Source organism: Anopheles stephensi, chromosome 3 (genome assembly GCF_013141755.1).
Source record: "Anopheles stephensi strain Indian chromosome 3, UCI_ANSTEP_V1.0, whole genome shotgun sequence".
In the NCBI taxonomy this organism is placed as follows: Eukaryota; Metazoa; Arthropoda; class Insecta; order Diptera; family Culicidae; genus Anopheles; species Anopheles stephensi.
Genome location: NC_050203.1, coordinates 62,591,250 through 62,609,514, shown reverse-complemented (window position 1 = coordinate 62,609,514; position 18,265 = coordinate 62,591,250). Strand labels below are relative to the sequence as shown.

The following is an 18,265-nucleotide window of genomic DNA, read 5'->3' as shown; positions in this document are numbered from 1 at the left end:
ATCACACGAACAGCAGCAGCAGCAACAACAGTAAGAAAGAAAACGGTTGCAATGTGATCATATAAATTATACACACGTTGATGATATCGTGTCGATAATAATATGTATTAAGGTTTTTCACTTCGGCCAAAATGGCTACGATTACCGGTGCGGTTGCGGTGGTGATTCCGTGCAACAGTTTATCGAATGAGAAATTATGCTCCGGCGATTCAGCGTACGGCAAGCAAACACTACCATCACCAGGGCTCTCCTCCGGTTTGGTTCGACTGTGCTGCTTGATCTGCACCGAGCCCCATGTGAATAACCTGATCGTGGAGAATTGGTATGTGCTTCATTTCCTCTGGTTATCCGCACATTGTGGTGAGGTGTAGCGGGTGCAATGGATTGGTAAATACATAAGCTTTTAATTTGTTATTTATTAACAGCAGCACCACAGCAGCAACAGGTACGCGATCCGTCAAGAAATTGCTCGTAACAGTCGTTAATGAGACAGCTGTTTAGACTGCGGAGTGGTTTATATGCCTTATATGTAAATTATTGGGTGTTGCAGAATTGTACGTATTGTAGATGGATATTAACTTTTTCTATTCATTTGAACGAACGTAATATAGAGCATTTGTAGCTTATACACTTGTCATATAACTATATCATATAACAACCAACCTTAGGCTTGAGTGCCTTAAAAGAAATTGACGTAATTTTTCATATTTTTTAGGGTCGCGATTATCTGTTTCTACAGAACGATGGTAAAACGTTCTCCGATAGAAGGTATATCCGAAAAATTCAATTCGACGCTGCTGATCAGTCTTCTTCGATCGACTCACCATTGGAAGATTTTTTTTTAATAAAAGCGTCCTGAATGATTGTCACATTGATGGCTTTATCTTAAACATGGATTATGAGTTTGGTATAATAGTGTTTATCTTTTCTAAGGCACTCCTCGCAGTTTGGATAAATACTCCCACTCTTTGATCCAAGTCTTATAACGATAAGCCTCAAAAATCTTCTTCAGTCTCTCTCATATAGCATATGAGCAGCTTCAAAACAATATACATTTTATTCGTGGATCGCGAAAATAAAGGATAATCGAATAAAAGATCGTCTAAACCAATCTATTATTTTTCTCATACGTTGACTGAATGGTCTACTGAAAAATCTACGAGCTGTACGATGATCTAACCATCGTGCAGCGAACTAGTCTCAAAATGGCTCCGGTGGTCTGATCATGTCATAATAATGACACCGGTGGTAAGCTCAAACTGAGTTGGAGTGATGACAGATGAAGGCGATGGTCCGTGAGCGGTATCGAGTAAAGTTAGATGAATGGTAAAAAAATCTTTCATATTTTCAAAGAACTAGGAAAAGTGTCATTTTTTTTGAAGAATTTGGACTCTAAAAAGTTCTTTAAAGAGTTCTTTAAATCCAGGTTTAATATTCGAGAACAGAGAGCCATAATGTTGTGGATCGAGAACTGATTGTAGTCATAACTTGTTTGAATAAAACCTTACATAAAAATGCTATAGATTACACACAGCATGGAAAAAACATTTATATCACTCTCGAACTCGAAGCAACATTTAAAATTTTCGCCTTTGCAGTGAGGAAAAATCTTCTTTCTTTTTTCTAGATGATAGAATTTTGAGGCTCTTTCGAAAGCTCTCGTGACAGACACAGGGATTCAGCACTACCATGTTGTCACTGTTCAAACACGATATACATCTTAAGATAACACATACGGTTTCATTACTTAAATCGTACCGTTTGCTACTGCTCTCCATCACACAGGCAGATGGGAGGTTCTCATGTGCCGTGAAGCACGATTGCGACAAGCCGACAAGAGTTTAAACTGTAACAATTTCCGTCCGCCCTGCAGCCAGCGCTCTTTGCTATCGCATTACAATACAATACCGAGCGGCCGATCGCGGAACTTTACGCATACGCGCGGGCGCAGAATGTAACCCAAAACCAGACCCCAAGGATCAGCCCTTACCGAAGCACCATACAGCGAAACGAGGGATTGATTTTTTCTCCCGTCTTGAGTCCGAATCGTGTTGCGCTGTCCCGGCAAGGAGCGCACATCTTGATCGAATATCAGTCCGCCCGGGTTTGCTTGCTGCTGTGAAATATTTCCCTTTTGCTGGCGGGCACTCGGGAGGGAGCGATTGGAAAGCTTGCCCTTGGAGCCTGGTGGAGTGTATAAATATGCAGCAAACAGCGGTGGTAACTGAGCGCACTGCTGTCGGGCGTAAGCGAAACTTGCGCGCGCGAACTAGGTGAGAAGAAGCGCATGTTCGCCGATCGTTCGCGGGTTACGATGGCGTGCATCGATCGTTCTTCGTCCTGGTTGCGCTGCCGGTTACATTTTTGTTCTCACATGTTCAACCCTTAAACGCTGCCAGTGGGTGAGTGAGATAGAGCGAGCGTGGAAGCAGAAGCAGCACGTAGGGCGGCATTTTTCTGCGGCTTCTCCCCGGTTTCGATGGCGGTTTATGTAAATTGCGATCACTATGCGACAATCGGCATTCGGCTTGCAAGTGACATTCGCTCGGAAGCCGTACTGGTCTTCTATGTGTGTGTTTTTGTTTTGCATGATGGAAAGGGAGGATGGAAAAGCGGTATGGTCGCAGGATGGTCGAAGATTTGCTGCTACTTATGCAGCCCTGCAGCAGCCTGCGTAGAACATGCAGAGCGCTGGTTTGATTTGCTCGCATTTTTGGTATTATGTTTCAGAATGCGGAGCACTCTCGATCAGCGGTGGTCGATCGAACCCGAACCGCAACAGGGGAACGGGATAACGGGGGAAAAACATTACTTCAATAAATGTAGCAGTTTTTGTTGTTGTTGAAAGGTTTGTTTACGGTCACAACTGTCAGCAGCGATGCGACACAATCCGTTGATATGAGAAGATGAAAATGGGAAGAAAACATTTCCGATCACACCGAACGTTAATTGTAGAGTGGCGAAAGGATCCAAATTGTTTATAAGACAACATATTTCTTCTTAGCAATACGGCCAGGCCGTTCTTTATGAATAAAAAAAAACATATTTCTTCTTTTGTTTTGCTTTTTAAAATACAAACTTTAGTAATTCTTCGACAACTTTTATCAAAAGTTTTATCAAGTACATCTTTTATCAAGTATGTGCGAACAAGATTATCAAAAAATTGTTTGGAAAGTTTAGCAAACTGTAAAATGTTTTGAAATTTTAAATTTTTGAGGTAATCCACACCAATCTTATGCCGAAAAACTAACTAGCATATTGAGTAGCCCAGAAAGATTTGAAAAGATTGCTTTTTTCTCTACGAAGTATGGCCTTTTCTGTTGGATACATCCACGGTGATTTATATCATATACGATTGTATTATATATTTTGTAGCAAACACTCAACGACTGTCGCTTACTCATTCGATTTTCAAAAAAATTGTCGGTTAATTTAAAATAACTTATGCAATACGGACAACGGATGAGCCGCTACAATGACGAGCGCTCCGAGCTGTACGATTATCTCTTCATCGTGCAGCGAATTAGATTTGTTAGGCTCCGGTGGGCTGGTCATGTCATGAGAATGACGCCGGATGATGCCGGAGTCTTTTAAAGCCGTCCACACGGACAGAGGAGGCGTAGTAGGCTCAAACTGAGATGGAGTGATGGCGTTGATGCGTCCGCCAGAACGGCCGGAATAATCGATTGGCAGACGAAGGCGCTAAACCGTGAGCAGTATCGAGGATAATCATTGAACATCCTCATACTGAATAGGTCTCACAATTGTCAATCCGTTATTTTTAAAAATGTTCATGATGTAAAAAGTCACTGTCAACATATGCATCAAATATTAAAATTGCTTAAATTGTAAACTCTCGAATAGCTTTGAAATTATACAGCTCTTATACTAATACTCTTGATGTACAGCGTCTTCTTCGTAACGCCTGCAATGAATTGTTGTGTACAATTCAATATCCCAAAGAACCCGTTCCCACAAAAAAACCGGTGCCCGTCCTATACAAATAGATTTGATTAGACGATATTGAACAATTTCAAATACACTTAATCGCAAATTGCTTCCTTTCGCTCACTCTAATGTGCTGTTTGCTGCAACAAAAACTGCCCCTTATGAAGTGTAAATCAGACATAACTACGAAATATATGACGACAGCTTTTATGCGCCATAACGATGAGCTTCGTTGGGGGTCGCTGAACCAACCAGCGTGAAAGAAAAAGCACCCGCCGGATGGGAGCATCTCGGGAAGGTCAAAAGTTCCACCAAGACTACCATGGCAGGCTGGTAGTTTGCAGTTTTGCAATAGTCACCGTCGTATTGCTTCCTATTTACACACTGCACAGTTGTGCCGGATTGGGGCGGATTCGGTGTTGCCGGTGGTCTAATAAACCCATTTGTGCAGCTGGGAACGTTCGTCGCCGTTCGTCATAACCATAACGGCAGCAATCCAATCGGCAGCTTCACGGGAACGCGCGGTGTGCCGAAGCTAATCCATTGCAGTGGACGTTACGGAAGTAAACAAATCGTTCCGGATTGTGTGTGAGTGTGTTGGAAGTTGGCTGATTCGCTAGGACTCCTACTCGGGGGATACGATGAGCAGCACAGTGATTTTTTTTTTCTTTCGTCGCACTGACTATTGTCTTTGTTTCGTTCGGTACACATTGCCCCGGCCGCGCACTGGGGGTTTCCGGCTGATCGTTCCCGCTGCAAAATGCGGGGTTGCGGGATTTCTGTCCGCCCGGCAAGCTGCACACAAAAAGCTCATGTAAATGGGGTTTTCCTCTTTCGCAAAGGAGCCAGCTTCTTAATGTGCGTATCGTGAGGATTGTCTGTTTTGATTAAGACTGCAACCGAAACGGCCGGGTGTTGATCGTCTGCAATGCAGCGGTGTTACCGGCCACAACCGAGGCACAGTCCGAGCCGGTAGAAGGACACGAGCTGGTAAAATCTGTTCGTCCGCTAGCGCTACGGTGTGGTTACGCTTCCGCGCAAGATATTGATGACACATCCAAACAGCGTCATTAACATCGTCATCCACGTAATGTAGGCAGGCGTTCTTCCTCGCCCACCTTAACAACTACTCGCCCTCCCTCCCCATTATGCATTATTATGCATTTGCATCCCTGCCGGGAATGCATAATAATGCAAATGATAATAAAATGAAATAATAACATAAAGAATTATCTGAGCGTAGGGAAAAAAGGGAGCCCGGTTTCGGTTCGCACTCCCATTTGCTTGGAGCGTTTGGACCGGGGTGGTTTTTTTACGCTTGGGCGTTCTTGCGAGAAATGCCCGGAAAAGCGCCACCAAGCGGAGGGGAAGGTTTATGGAGCAGAAAGCGAGCCGGAGAAGTGCAATTGTATGAAGCGTCCAGTTTTGTTGTTTGCAGATTACTGAATCGGACCAACCGTTCGGCAGCGTTTACATTTAATAAAAATAACTAGCCAGTAGCTAGTGGCACCGTGGTGAAGAAAGCGCACAGACAGAGGCAGCAGTAGTAGATGATGTACCGCAAGATATGCACGAAAAATATGCATATGCAACCGATTAAAAGACGTGAAGCTGGTGGTGAAATGTAGCAACAACAAACGGCAGCAAAAACAAAAACTGGTGCAAACCACACCACACGAACAATGGGCGCTGGTGGAATATTAACCATCCTGCCACATTCCTTAGTACGCGGAGGTGGAGAGTTCCCCAGTTCGACGTTTGGTGAAGGAAAGAATTTATATCGAAATGGTTGATAAATTCGTGACCGATTCCGAGCGGGTTGATCTTGATGATGGAGGTTGAGGGAGGCTTTGTTAATGTAGGATGAGTGGAGTTCGAAAAAGTCGCGTCCCAATCGCTTTGTTTCGCACGTGTGCAGAAGAAGAGTAACTTAATTTATGATACGTTCCCGGCAGATTGTGGTGGACTGGTGGTAGTGGTGGTGGACAGTGCAATAATTATGCATTATTCATGAAATAGTGTTTATCGGCCAGTGAAGGTGTACGGAGCGATCCATGTTTTCATACAATGCTTACGGTTAATGATAACGCGGCTTTAAATGGTGAGGTGGTTGAAATGCGTTCGGAAGACAATATGCACTATTTTAGCAGAATTGTTTGACAAGTGACATAATGGTAATGTTGTACGTTGAATAGAGAAAGGAAAGGAAAGATTTATGAAATTTTATTTTCATAGGGGATTATTCAAAGCCTCGAGAGCAACATATCTGGAGCTAGTTTTGAAAGCATCACAAAACGTTTTGTTTAAAAGGAAATTAATAAAAATTCTTAATGCCAAAATGTATTGCTTTGCAATATAATGAATGTCCAGATTCATGTTCAGGGTTAGAGCAAGAATATATAGCTTCCCTGATTTTACCACTAATATAGGAAGGGTATAGGAAGACGCATGGGTCTAAAAGGAATCGTAATAAGAGTCCTGTCAAGGGACATTATAAAAATTTCTTAAGTTGAAACTTGTTGAAAAACATCTTTCAATTTTTCGAATGTAGACATTATTAAGAAGAACATTACTTATTGTCATTGGTATGCCGTTTTAAGTGGATTGAATACTGAGAAAAAAATGATAGAGCAACAACTTAAAAAAAAGGAGCAAAAACCCCGAACTTCTTCGATCGTATGTTAACCATTGTGTTCGGAAGATATCTTATTTGATCTAGATTTTGACAATATTACGACCCTGACAGACGTACGAAGAAGTGTTTTTTTTTCCATTTTGCTTAACAAAGGACGATCTTTATAGTGCTTCTTGTAGCAGCGAATCACGCTTAAGAAAATGGGGGATGTTGCATTTTCGTGCACATTCGATTCGTAGCATCAAACACAAGAACTCTTGGGCATTTCCAAGGGCCGTTCGATTGTTTGGCTGACTCACACATTCACGGGTTCTTATTCAGATTTTTGTTTTGTGTTGTCCCTTAGTTCCATCATCGATATCTCAAAAACCGTGGCGTGGATAATCTGTTCCTACCTCGTTAGGAACACGTTCGGATTATCCTTATTGTTGTCTTCGTTTCCACCAACCATCGTCTGTGTCTGGTAGTGGTTGCTACCGTTGGAGTCTGATGCATTATCGATTGCACTGACACAATTTGCATTTCGGATCGCCTTCTTCGGGTTCTTTCGGTGCATCCTAACGCTCTCTCAGATTGTAGAAGCTTGGGTTTTATTGTAACTGAGGCGCCGGTCTTCACACAGCAGAACCGAGATTCAAATCCCATCCAGATTGCCTTCCCGCACGTAGGGCTGACAACCTTGTATAATCAAGTCACAGAAAGCCAAAAATTGCAAGCCGAAGTCTTTCGAGGATGAGTTCCAAAGAAGGACCGTCTTCTTGCAGGGTATTGACTGATAATAAACTGTGGACATCGACAATCTGGAAGTTACCGGCTGAGTAAAAAAGGATATCTAAGCAAAACCATTACTTCTTCTTCTTCTTCCTTGGCACTACACAACCTCGAGAGGACACGGCCTCCCATTTCTGGCTTTCTGTGACTTAAATTTACCCGTAGTAAAGTAGATTGCCTTACGTACGGGGGGAGGCGGTCTGGATGGGATTTGAACCCCGGTCCTGCCGTGTGAAGACCTGCGCCGCTGTCGCCTCGGCCACCGGACCGCCCCAATAATCATTACACCGATTAATGTTTAAAGTTGCTTCCAGTGAATTAGTCCCGAGTAAAAATAAACACTGGGTAATACGCATCCACAAACTTCTTTGAAGAATCGGAATGTGTTTCTGTGTTCACACACCTACATTTTGTTTGATTTCATGCGACAAAGCAAAACTACGATTTTCCTTCTGTAGGATGATAAGGATTCTAAGGTGAAGGTTTCAAATGACCGTGAAACATCCTAAGTGGCATTAAGATAGCAGCAAGAAGGACTTAAAGAAACCCGACCAGCAATGCGAACTACCGCGATCCACGCGCCTGTCTATTGAATTTACGTATTGCTTAGGCTCCAACTGCACCCGTGTGTGCCCATCAATTCTCATCCAATATATCCCACACCCGCGTTCGATTCCCATCACCCCGTCACTCGTGGAACACTCGTGTCCAATTATTTCGATATCCTTTATCAACGGTGTTCCCCCCTACTGTCTGTAAGTGTGTGTGTGTGTATGGACAAGATTGCAAACGCAAGAACGTCATTCTCGTCTCGTCTGCCATTCCGCCGGCTTATTTATGTAGCCTGCATCAGCCGGCCGTTCCAGATATCCTACGGCCGGTCGGAGAATCCTTACCATGTGCCGAGGTGCGTAGCCTCGATCTTAATATGACGAAAAAGGTGATCGGGGCATTGGCGAGGTGGCAGCTGGTGGCAGGACCGACCGGCCGGTAGCTGGCCGACCAAGCAAGCACGGTAGTGAGACTATGTTTAAGATTGAAAATTAAAAACAATAAAAAAGTGCTTCGATATCAAAAGAATGCGGTATTAATTTAATTTAATTATTCTCCATTGCCTTGTAGTTTTGTTTGGTGTGGTGTTTTGGATTTTTTTTGCTGTATGTTGCTTGGTTGCTTTGGTTCCGCGTTGCTTGGTTGCGCTGTTGTTCGTTTTTAACTGCTGAAATATTTTTAAGCTGCGCCGAGACGCATAATGCAGCGGTACGCAATGTGCACATGCACACCGATGAGTGCGGAGCGTTACCGGGGCAACAAAAGGTTTGCAAATCCTTCATGCGTAAGAGTCATGCAGATCGTTTATCGATTCGCTTGTTACGCGCGCGTTCGAAGAGGCTTGACGTGGTCTTCGCGTTGGAAACGAGAAACAAAAAAATAAAACCCATCCATGATAAATTATCTTCCCGGTTGCGATAGGACGCAGTGGAAAACATGTTTTGCATTTATGCAGAAACATTTTTTTGTCGCATAATGTTTGTGCGTGTTGGTTGGGCTGCCGTCTTAGCGCAGCCCGTTGTTCCCTTGCTGTCAGTTGTACGAAAATTCTTCTCGAGCGTTTTGTGAAAGCGCGGGACATACGTACGTACATAATAGAGCAGCGCTTGTAATCTATCTGATTTAAGGTTCTAGGCGTGATTCGCCTTATATGGAGCAAACATACTTTTTCCCCCCTCTCAGTACCGTGCTCCCGTTAACACACATACAATACTTTGAATTCAATGCTAATACACCTTTCAGATAGCATTTTGGTGCTTGAATGGAAGCGAGAGAGAGAGAGAGATAGAGAGAGAGAGAGAGCTAGAGTTCGAACAAGGAGTATAGAAAGGAAAAATGTACCAGGAAAACTGATAATGCTAATGTATTTAAATCCCATCTGGATGTATCACACCGTATCGTGGCAGCCGGGAGGATTTGCCGATATTGATGAGATAATCCCACCGGTTTTCGCACACATCAATAGGCTCGAACCAGTCGTACAAATTAATTGATAGCTTTTGGTGAAGAATTGCAACAACAAAAACCCCTCCAGCGAGTGATAATTCATTAGTGCAAGAAACAATGGGAAGCGAAAAAAACCCTGCTCAAACAACCATCCGTCATCGTCGGTATCGCGCTCAAGATGTATCCTCATTATGAACGAAATTATTGTTTAATTATTGAGAATGGATAAAAAAAAAAGCCAATCGGCCACACTTACCTACGCAACTGGGCAAGAGATTTCCCTCGATAATCGCAGCCTTCATCGCCGCAGGGAAAGTTTCGTTCGCTCGTGTGTGACACCAAATGGCGCTCGGCATCGGCAGCGGAACGGGCCAGATAGTGGCAGCCGTCGTGCTGGCAGGCAAACTTCTTGACGGATCGTTGGTCATGATGGACACGGCTGTGATACTGCATGATGTAGCTGGGGAAATGCGGACGAGGGAGAGCTTATTAGTAGGTGTCTGACATATACGGTAATGTCTTCGGGGACAATCAATCACAGAAGATTCATTGGTGTTGAAATGTCTGGGAAAGGTCCTATGGTACTGATGTTTTCAGTAAAAAATAATCCTGAATGCTAATAGTATTTTCGGATTGCATGCTTCGGTCATATTTACGAGTAATTAATTCAAATACAATGATTTTGTTCATCATTCCTGAGAAATGTGAATTTGTTTCCCCTTAGACTTGTTTGCTGGGATTTCAGCCAACGAATCAGTCCCACAAAATCAAGAAAATAATCATAAACGAGCGTGTAGTATCATTTCGTTCATTCGCTACCAAATTTATATAGCGTACATTCATTTTCATCCTAGCTCTGTGGGTGATTGTTATGTGCAGAAAGAAGAGTTCATCGCTTGCCATATCACAGTTAGCGGGCTGTGCAGAAAATATTTCTGCACTGAATTTTCCGACTGTTTCGAACAAAGAAAGCCGGCCAGTCCCGATCCGGTGGCCTCGTATGCAAAACTCAAACTTACGACTATCGTGCACTAAAAACCATTCATCCCAAAAGCGGAATGCAATTATCATATATATCTATAAGCCGGCGTACGGGTGGCCGTCGTTTTTCCTTCGAAAAATGGACCCCCCCCCAGCCACCTTCACTGGCCACTTCGTGGGGGAAACCGTCCAATCGCGCTTGATTCCCATCAAGTAGACTACCAGACTCGCCGTAGTAGACGATCGCTTCCTTGCTTTGCATGATGTGACATTTTACGGTTCGAAATGCAAATGACATCTCGGAGATCCGTTCGCTCCGTTCGTTTGAGTTGCGTTTGGGACGCTACAGAGATAGAAAGATATATTTTTTTTCCGGTCGCTTTTCGCACTGCCTTCCGTTATAGCTTCCTCAAGGACAGGCAGCAGTTTGCCCTGAAGCGTCATCCTTTTTGGTTCATTTCCTTTGTTGTCGTTTCGGTGTGTCCTGCACTTGCCGGGCGTCCCCGTCGCCCATCTCTCTCCGAAATGGATGATGCGATAAATTTTTATGTTTATTATTATAATCAAGTGTAGTTTTTCTTATGGCCGTGCGGTGCATTTTCACCCCACCGGGAAAGGAACGAGTGAATGTGCAGTGCTCACTGTCAAGTGTTCGATGGCCAATTTGCATCCGAAGGTCCGATGCTTTCCCGGTGCACATAGCGAAGCAAACTTCTCGGTTTAGAAAGAACTCTGAAGAACTTCTATCGGAGCTTCGGGGTTTTTTTAAGTGTGTGTGTGTGTGCTTCCTGCTTCTTTCGTCCTGCAGTCGTCTTGATGCTTGATGAGTTTTTCTCACCATTTTCTACCAGAAGACGGACCCCATTACTCGGGGGTTACCAGTGGTACTCGGGCAGGGCTGCAATTGGCTGATGCATCGAAATCGTTACGTGTGCAGAGTGTGCCAGGGCGTTCGTCACCGCCTGTCTTCGGGCACGGTGAAATGATCCTTGCAGTTTTGCTCATCACTAGGCATCAGCTGCTGCATCAGCAAAGCGAAGCAGCAGACAACTCGAAACTCGGCAAGAATGCGGTGCCATTTCGGGAAAGTTGGTGATAGCATCCCGAAAAGGGAAGTATATAGACCCTTTTTTTTGCGTTTCAGTTCGCTTGCACTTAAACTCATCAACTGCAGTAGAATTCAGCCGAAGTGTTTTCGCTTCATGGAAAAAGGTTTTTTTCTTAGTTTTTTGTTCGCCCAACTCTGGAGTAACTTACCATCCTTGTCCGTTATATTTTTTTTCTTTTTTCGATTGATTCTCTTACAAGGATTCTTTCTTCCGTTAGGAATACTTTACGACGATCCACTATTTTGCGCTTTCGAACGATCCTAATTTCACCATCGAATGATGCAGCTAATGGATGGACGATTACTTTGAATGGAGGAAACACTTTGACCGCAGTTGCTGGAAAAGCTACAAATTGTAATGAAAATGTCACCTTTGATCGAGCACAACTTTCCATAGTCGATGGGTGCGAGACAACGGACTATCTCCGTTCGGCTACAGGCAACGCTCATTTCTATTAACCAAAATGCAACACTTCTTATGCAGCGGGTGCAACCGCGTCGCGTAAGTTTGTCCACAATCAATTATGCCAAGTGTGCTGCACCGTAATTTGCTTGGCCATTTCGCTTGGCCATTTAGTGTGACCGAGCCATGCTGCTGCCTTCTTAAGAAAACACTTAGCAAATTGCCAACTCGGCAGGCATTAGGTATTCATCGTGAGGTTCAAAGCGATGCATAATGGTGTAAATACATGCAAAAACCATGAGATATGGTTTGTATCTACGCGCTGAATGGGAAACGCGGTCGGTGCAATGGTGCCTTGCTTGTTGGAAAGGTGTGAGGTTTTTACGTGTTGTTTCCAAAGTAGTCCGGAAGCGCCAAAATGTGTCTTTAAACGTAAAGACACACACACACACACGCCAGTGGAAGAGAGCGGTGGAACGTTTTAAAATTCAAAAGACAATAGCAAAGCACCCGTAATTAACCGGTAGCAGAAAAACTCCACACCCGATGGTGCGCGCGGTTTCAGAGTCGGAGATGAAAAGTCGTAAGAAAATCGTACGTGAAGAAGTACCGCCCGATGAACTCCCTAACCTCGATGATCGTAGCTTTTGAGCGGAGGTAGTTTGGCTGAGCTACGGCAAACAAAAGTAACACTTCTTTACCACGGTTTAAGAACTTGAGGGTGCCCATTAACTCATCTCAGCTCGTGGAAAGCTGCTTGCTGGCGGTGGCGGTGGTGGAAACATTTTACGATTTTCATTTCCATTAATCCTTGCGAGCTGCCGCCTTCACGTGTGTTTGTTTTTCATATTTATGGCACTTCGTGTGGTTGAGAATCTTCCACATCCTTACGGATTCCACGCGGGCAAGACTTTGTCTTGTGATAGTTAATTTTTCTTCGCTTTCTGTTCGCACGGCGCCAGGTTTGTGAAATGAATCCGCTGAGTAAACGTTGGAGCACAATGAGTAAGCGCACCCGCAGCGCCCTTACGTTATGAAATTAACCTTTATCTGTAAAAACTACGAAAGAATGATTTTGGGAGAAATATTTCACGCCTCCAACAAACGGTATGCAAATATGTAGGAATTTCACCCGTACATCATACAAAGTCGGCACACGAACATGCTGGCAACACGATTTCCACCGGCGTAACAGGCGAATGCGAAATAAGAACACGTTAAATCCATGTAAAGGCAAGGTGTTTCATTATCCCTGGTGTTATGTACGGTAGGTATCGTGGGCAGAGATTGTTTTGGTGCGTTGGTGATGAGAATACGCGTGACTTCAAGAAGGGGGATAAAAGATAACGTTTTTTGAAATGGTTTGAACTCGTCTAGAACTTTTTGATAAAATTTTTAAACTAAATCGGAGTACAAATCTCGAAAAAAAATTTGAAATTGGTATTATGACTTCTTCTTCTTCATGTTCTTTGGCCTAACGACCTCTTAGGTCATGCCTGCCATCATTTCTGGCTTATTGGACTTAAATATACCCCGTAGTTTAATAGTCAGTCCTCACTACGGGGATTGTCTATGGGATTTGAACCCCGGTATTGCTAATCATTTAACAAAATGCATATAGAAACAGTGGATTGAACTGTATCTCGTATGATAAAACTATAGGAAAATTCATAGACGGAATACATGCGAAAAACCCATCGTTTGAAATAAACTGTTCTGCTCCTCACACTTTTACTCACACTCACACTTTTTTTTTGATACCGACGAGCGTCGGCCAATGTTTGTACCCTTAATCAATCGCTATCGCAGCGCACCGAAGCACCATCAAACGGGTGTCTTAAATCAACCTCACGATGTCAAAATCAGACATCAATAGCGATCGTTCCACCATAAAATCCACCGCCAAATCCAACACCAGCCGGCCCGGTAAAGCGGCGCGGTCCGCGTTCGGTGCACACGCTTACATTGCGATGCCATTTCTTCGGCAAGGTAACGATAAGAATGATTTGTTTCCCATGAATGGGACACACTTTTCCATGGATCATCGAACCGAGCGCCAATCACTTGGAAATGTGCACCACAACCGCAGGGTGCCGAGGGTGGTAAATACTTCCTGTGCACACTTCATTACCACTTCCGACAAGGCGTCAGGTATTGGGTAGCGGATCCACCGTTCCTGAAGCATGGTGGATGTTTCCGGATCGTTGGAGTATACCATCATCGTGACAACCTTTCAGCCAGCCGGCCTGCTGCTGGTGAGTGAGAGACAAAGTCAAGGATGTTTGCACTGCTGCTGACAGACGGTGCAGCAATGTTTTGGGAAGATGCGTTGCGTTTTGGTTACAGCAGCCGAGCGACGGTTGAGTTGGCAGGATATCGGGAAGATTTATAAAGGTAGTTTAGCGGTGATGGGAGAATCCTTCCTTTGGCGAGAGGATCGGTTTGAGATGGGATCGTCAGTTTGGCCGGGTTAGGAGGTTTTTGGGCCCATCCGGCAAGCTCTCCGGTGGATTGTCGTTTATAAATCGTTTTTCGATAAAGCTCATGCTCCCATGCGATGCGTCGTCGGCACGATGATATGTGAAATGGAATTTATGGTCTCATCGCACATCAGACCTTCGAACACCGAGCGTTGGAGGATGGGAACGTGCTTAACGGCTGTTATTTTGTATGTGTGTGTGTGTGTCTGCAAAGCATTTCAACCAAGGACCCATCCCGAACTTTCAAACGTTCAAGGAAGAGGAAACGTCAAACGATTCGGACATGACCATGGTAGGAATGTACGTTAAAATACTTCTGCACTTCCGATGGAGGATTGCTGGAGATTTTTGTTTTTTGTGTTAGCTCTCTCCTCGCGCGGGTTGTATGTGTATGCGGTCACACATTTTTCACACCCTTTGGCAAAGGAAAGAAATCTATTTCGGAAAGCCAGCTCTAAACGGGGGATCTTTGACCACCGCCTGCAGAGAAGGATGTTTAGACGCCCATGACCGTAAATCATGTAACGGTGGCGTTGCACGTTGGGCAGATAAAAGTATTCAATCGTTTGCGAGGCCGCCGACAAAGTGCGCCATAAAATACAAAATGCAGTCACTTGGCTCGGCACGGGGTTCATAAAACGTCCGATCGTCCGTGTACGCAAGCACCAGGTGCATGAGGCACCCGTACGAGGAGGATTTCTCCAAAATACCGCCGGATGGCTGGATTTCTCCCGAATTTCTGGAATTCGCAATAGTCTTAACGAATCCTTTTCGGACTTTTGGACTGCAGGGTGTACAAAGGTGTATGGTTGCCGTTTTTGTCGCTCGCGCTTAAACGAGAGTTACGATAAAAAGCAAAGCTGGGAAGTGTTCTCGCTGTAGAAAATATATTATTATCACCTGCAGAAGAAAGGACCGGCCAACCGCCAGCCGGCACATAGCCAAGACAGCAGATGACCTATACGTATAGGTGGATTTCGGGAGCAAATATTTATAGACATTTATGTTCTGGTCAACCGAAATAAGGAATATTTTTTCGCCTATCAAAATCGAAACGACACCAACCTGTACGGTGCAACGGTGAATGGTGGTCTGCAAATTCCAGTTTTTTTTCTATAAGTCGGTTGGTCCTAAAAATAATTGCACAGCACTTTCCCAGTGCGTTCTACTGGCTTGAAAGGTTCGCTAGCTCGGCTCTAGTAGATATGGTCACCATTTACTGCTTCCTTGAATGCAGGTGAGGTGTGCTATAAAACAAGCCGACCATGATAGTCCGAACCAAGCCAATAAAAGCTTTCCCAATCTCTAAGACGCGAGTTCGGAGCTGTGTTCGATTTTTTGTGCGGAAATGACGAAAGAATGGAGACTAAATAAAAGACAGCAAAATGCATACAGAGATTCTAGGATGCGTTCAGCCAGATGAAAGAAATTAAAAGTAATGGTTATGACTATGATTCGTTCGTATTTTGACGGTTTGGCGAATCACTTTTTGCAAAGAGAGTATTTTGGCCATTATCAATTTCTCCGACGCTTCGACACACTGGACATCAAAAGACCACTAATCACATCGGCTGGTAGAAGGAATGCAATGCGAATGTTAAAATTTGTCAGACAGTCATTCCTTTTTATTCCTTAACACTTGCTACGCGCCCGGTATAAGTATTCCAAGGAAACAGAAACAGTTTCTGAAGGACTTTGGGCGAAAAGACAAAATGAGAGAGTTTATAGCGCACTGTGGTGAGCGAATCCTTTGCAAAACCACGGTCATTTTGCTATTTAATCTGTTTGGATTGAGCAAAAGTGCTTTGCTATTTGGTTGACCAAAAATGTTTCACCTGGCTGTAGGTTCAGCATAACAACGTCTGCTCTCGCATGTCCGGCGGACCAAGCATAGGATCATAATGACACACATATAAAAAAGTATGCATTTCAACCCGAGCGCCTGATCTCTGGATGGATTCTTGCATTCCGTGGATGACTTTTCTCGACCGGTGACTCTTACCGGTTCTGGTATTCACCTGGTTGGAGTCGCGTCGCAAGCAGCGGCAAGACATACCGAACGATTTACGAAACCGATATATACGTACGCTTGACCGAACCTGCAGCCTCCAGTCCAGCCGTATAATGGGTCTTGGACTCATTTTTGGTCATTTTCGGTGGTGGTTTACGGGTGGATAATGTGTATGACACGCAGCGACGAAGGGCCGCTTCACCGATTCGGGATTCTATTGCAAAACATTCAACGGATGCGTCCCAGGCGCGACAGAAACCTCGGGAAAAAAACAAAGTACCACTCGTTACGGCAGTGGTAGGGCTATATCCGGACAGTACAAAGCGTTGAGGTTTTGTCATCGACCAATCGAGCAGCAACGAAAAAGGAAGGAAGTTCCGACTGGTGCGGTGGGTCCAAAGTTTTTCCCAGTCACAGACTCATGATGGTAGAGGTTATTTGTTGGTCTGGACACGGAAAGATGGTACCGTGGACGGAAAGCTAAACCGATAGTAAAGAGTTTTATTTTCCACATATATGTCCATTTGCTAGAACCGAGGCAATGCCTACAACTTGTTTATTGCCGTATACTGTAATTATACACAAAAAGAATTTCCCGTACAGAAACTGTGACTCAGTGAGTAAAAAAAAAACATAAAAACCGAAAGGCACAACGAACAGGACATTATCCATAGATGAAGGAAAAACACCATCCAAAAACAAAGCAATTCATGTGAGGGGGACGGTTCGGGGTGGCAAATGGTGGCTAGGCAAGTTTAGTTACAACACCTCCATTGCATTCTTTTAACAGGTTCAAGTTTCTCATTGGACGGATGTGCTTTTTACATCACATTTCCTAGAGCTATCGGATGTTAACTCGTATTATGTGTAAGTCGTAAAAGTTATGTATGTTTAGTTATAAGATAAATTGACTTTGTAAAGCCCTTGAGGCAAACAATTTGAATAAAGAAGAATAAGAATAAGAATAAGAAAAAGTTATTCATAATATCTTCAATTAATAATCTGGATACGATCAATATTAAATTTGTAAATAAAAAGCCACTATAAATGCCTTGTTCTGTGTTCTTCCCTAGATCGGTCATAATTTTATCTTTTCGTTAAAAAGTTTAAAAGAAAAAAAATCAGTTATTAATTAAACTAATCCTCAAACGGATATTTTCCACTTGATCGCCGCCTCAGTATCTAGCTTCAGACACAGACCATTCAGACACAACCATCGCAGGTAAAACCTTCGTGAACGGCTCCAAAAGTAACACCATTTCCTTTCTATCCAAAACAGTGCTAAAAGCCTCCGTTGCACTTTCCGCTTAGTTTTGGTTCGCTTTGTGTTGTGTATACATTGGATGAGGCGGGACAGTCTACAATTTTAACCCGAAACAAATAAAACGAAAATCTTCATAATTTATTTGCTATTTAGATTTATACTTATGCTTAATGGGGTATTCGGCGCGGGTCAACAACGAACCGGATTGTTTCGCCGGACCGGAACCGGGCTGATGCATAGGAAATACGAACGGAACGGCCGACCGGTTGCACTTGGTTCAGAAGGAAAGGATTGGAAAGCCGCGGTCATTTGTATCGGGACGGGACTGCGGGACTGGGTCCGGGCCGAAAGGTAAGAACGCTCCATTATTCCGTGGCTGTCCTCTGGAAATAATTTTAATCTTTTCCTACATGTGTTCCCGGATGTGCGACCGGAATCCTGGAGATGCTAGCGTTGTGCCCATTACGGGGCAAAGTATATTCGTAGTATTTTGGCCGGCCGCCGGTAATGTAAACGAGCATCGGTATTTAGATGAATTGGCATTGTAGCGGTTTCTGCGGATCTGTCCTGTTGGTGTGTTGCGCTGCATAAGCGAGACCGCTCCTTCGTCGTCCGCTCCATTGTGGGGATGTTTGTAAATTGTTCTCTCACCTACCTATTGAGCCT

At 44.0% G+C, this 18,265-nt stretch overlaps 1 protein-coding gene across 2 annotated transcripts in view; it reads right to left on the bottom strand.

The window, feature by feature from the left end:
- The window catches only part of LOC118512431 (zinc finger protein Xfin), a 57,386-nt gene that overhangs the window by 1,384 nt on the left and 37,737 nt on the right, over nucleotides 1-18,265 (bottom strand). Inside the window, exon 6 of one of the 2 annotated variants that reach the window (XM_036056889.1) lies at nucleotides 9,609-9,812. The exons of the other annotated variant lie outside the window; for it this stretch is intronic. Within the exon in view, the coding sequence (XP_035912782.1) occupies nucleotides 9,609-9,812 (204 nt within the window). The remainder of the gene's footprint in view (nucleotides 1-9,608; nucleotides 9,813-18,265) is intronic. 2 annotated transcript variants of the gene reach the window in all.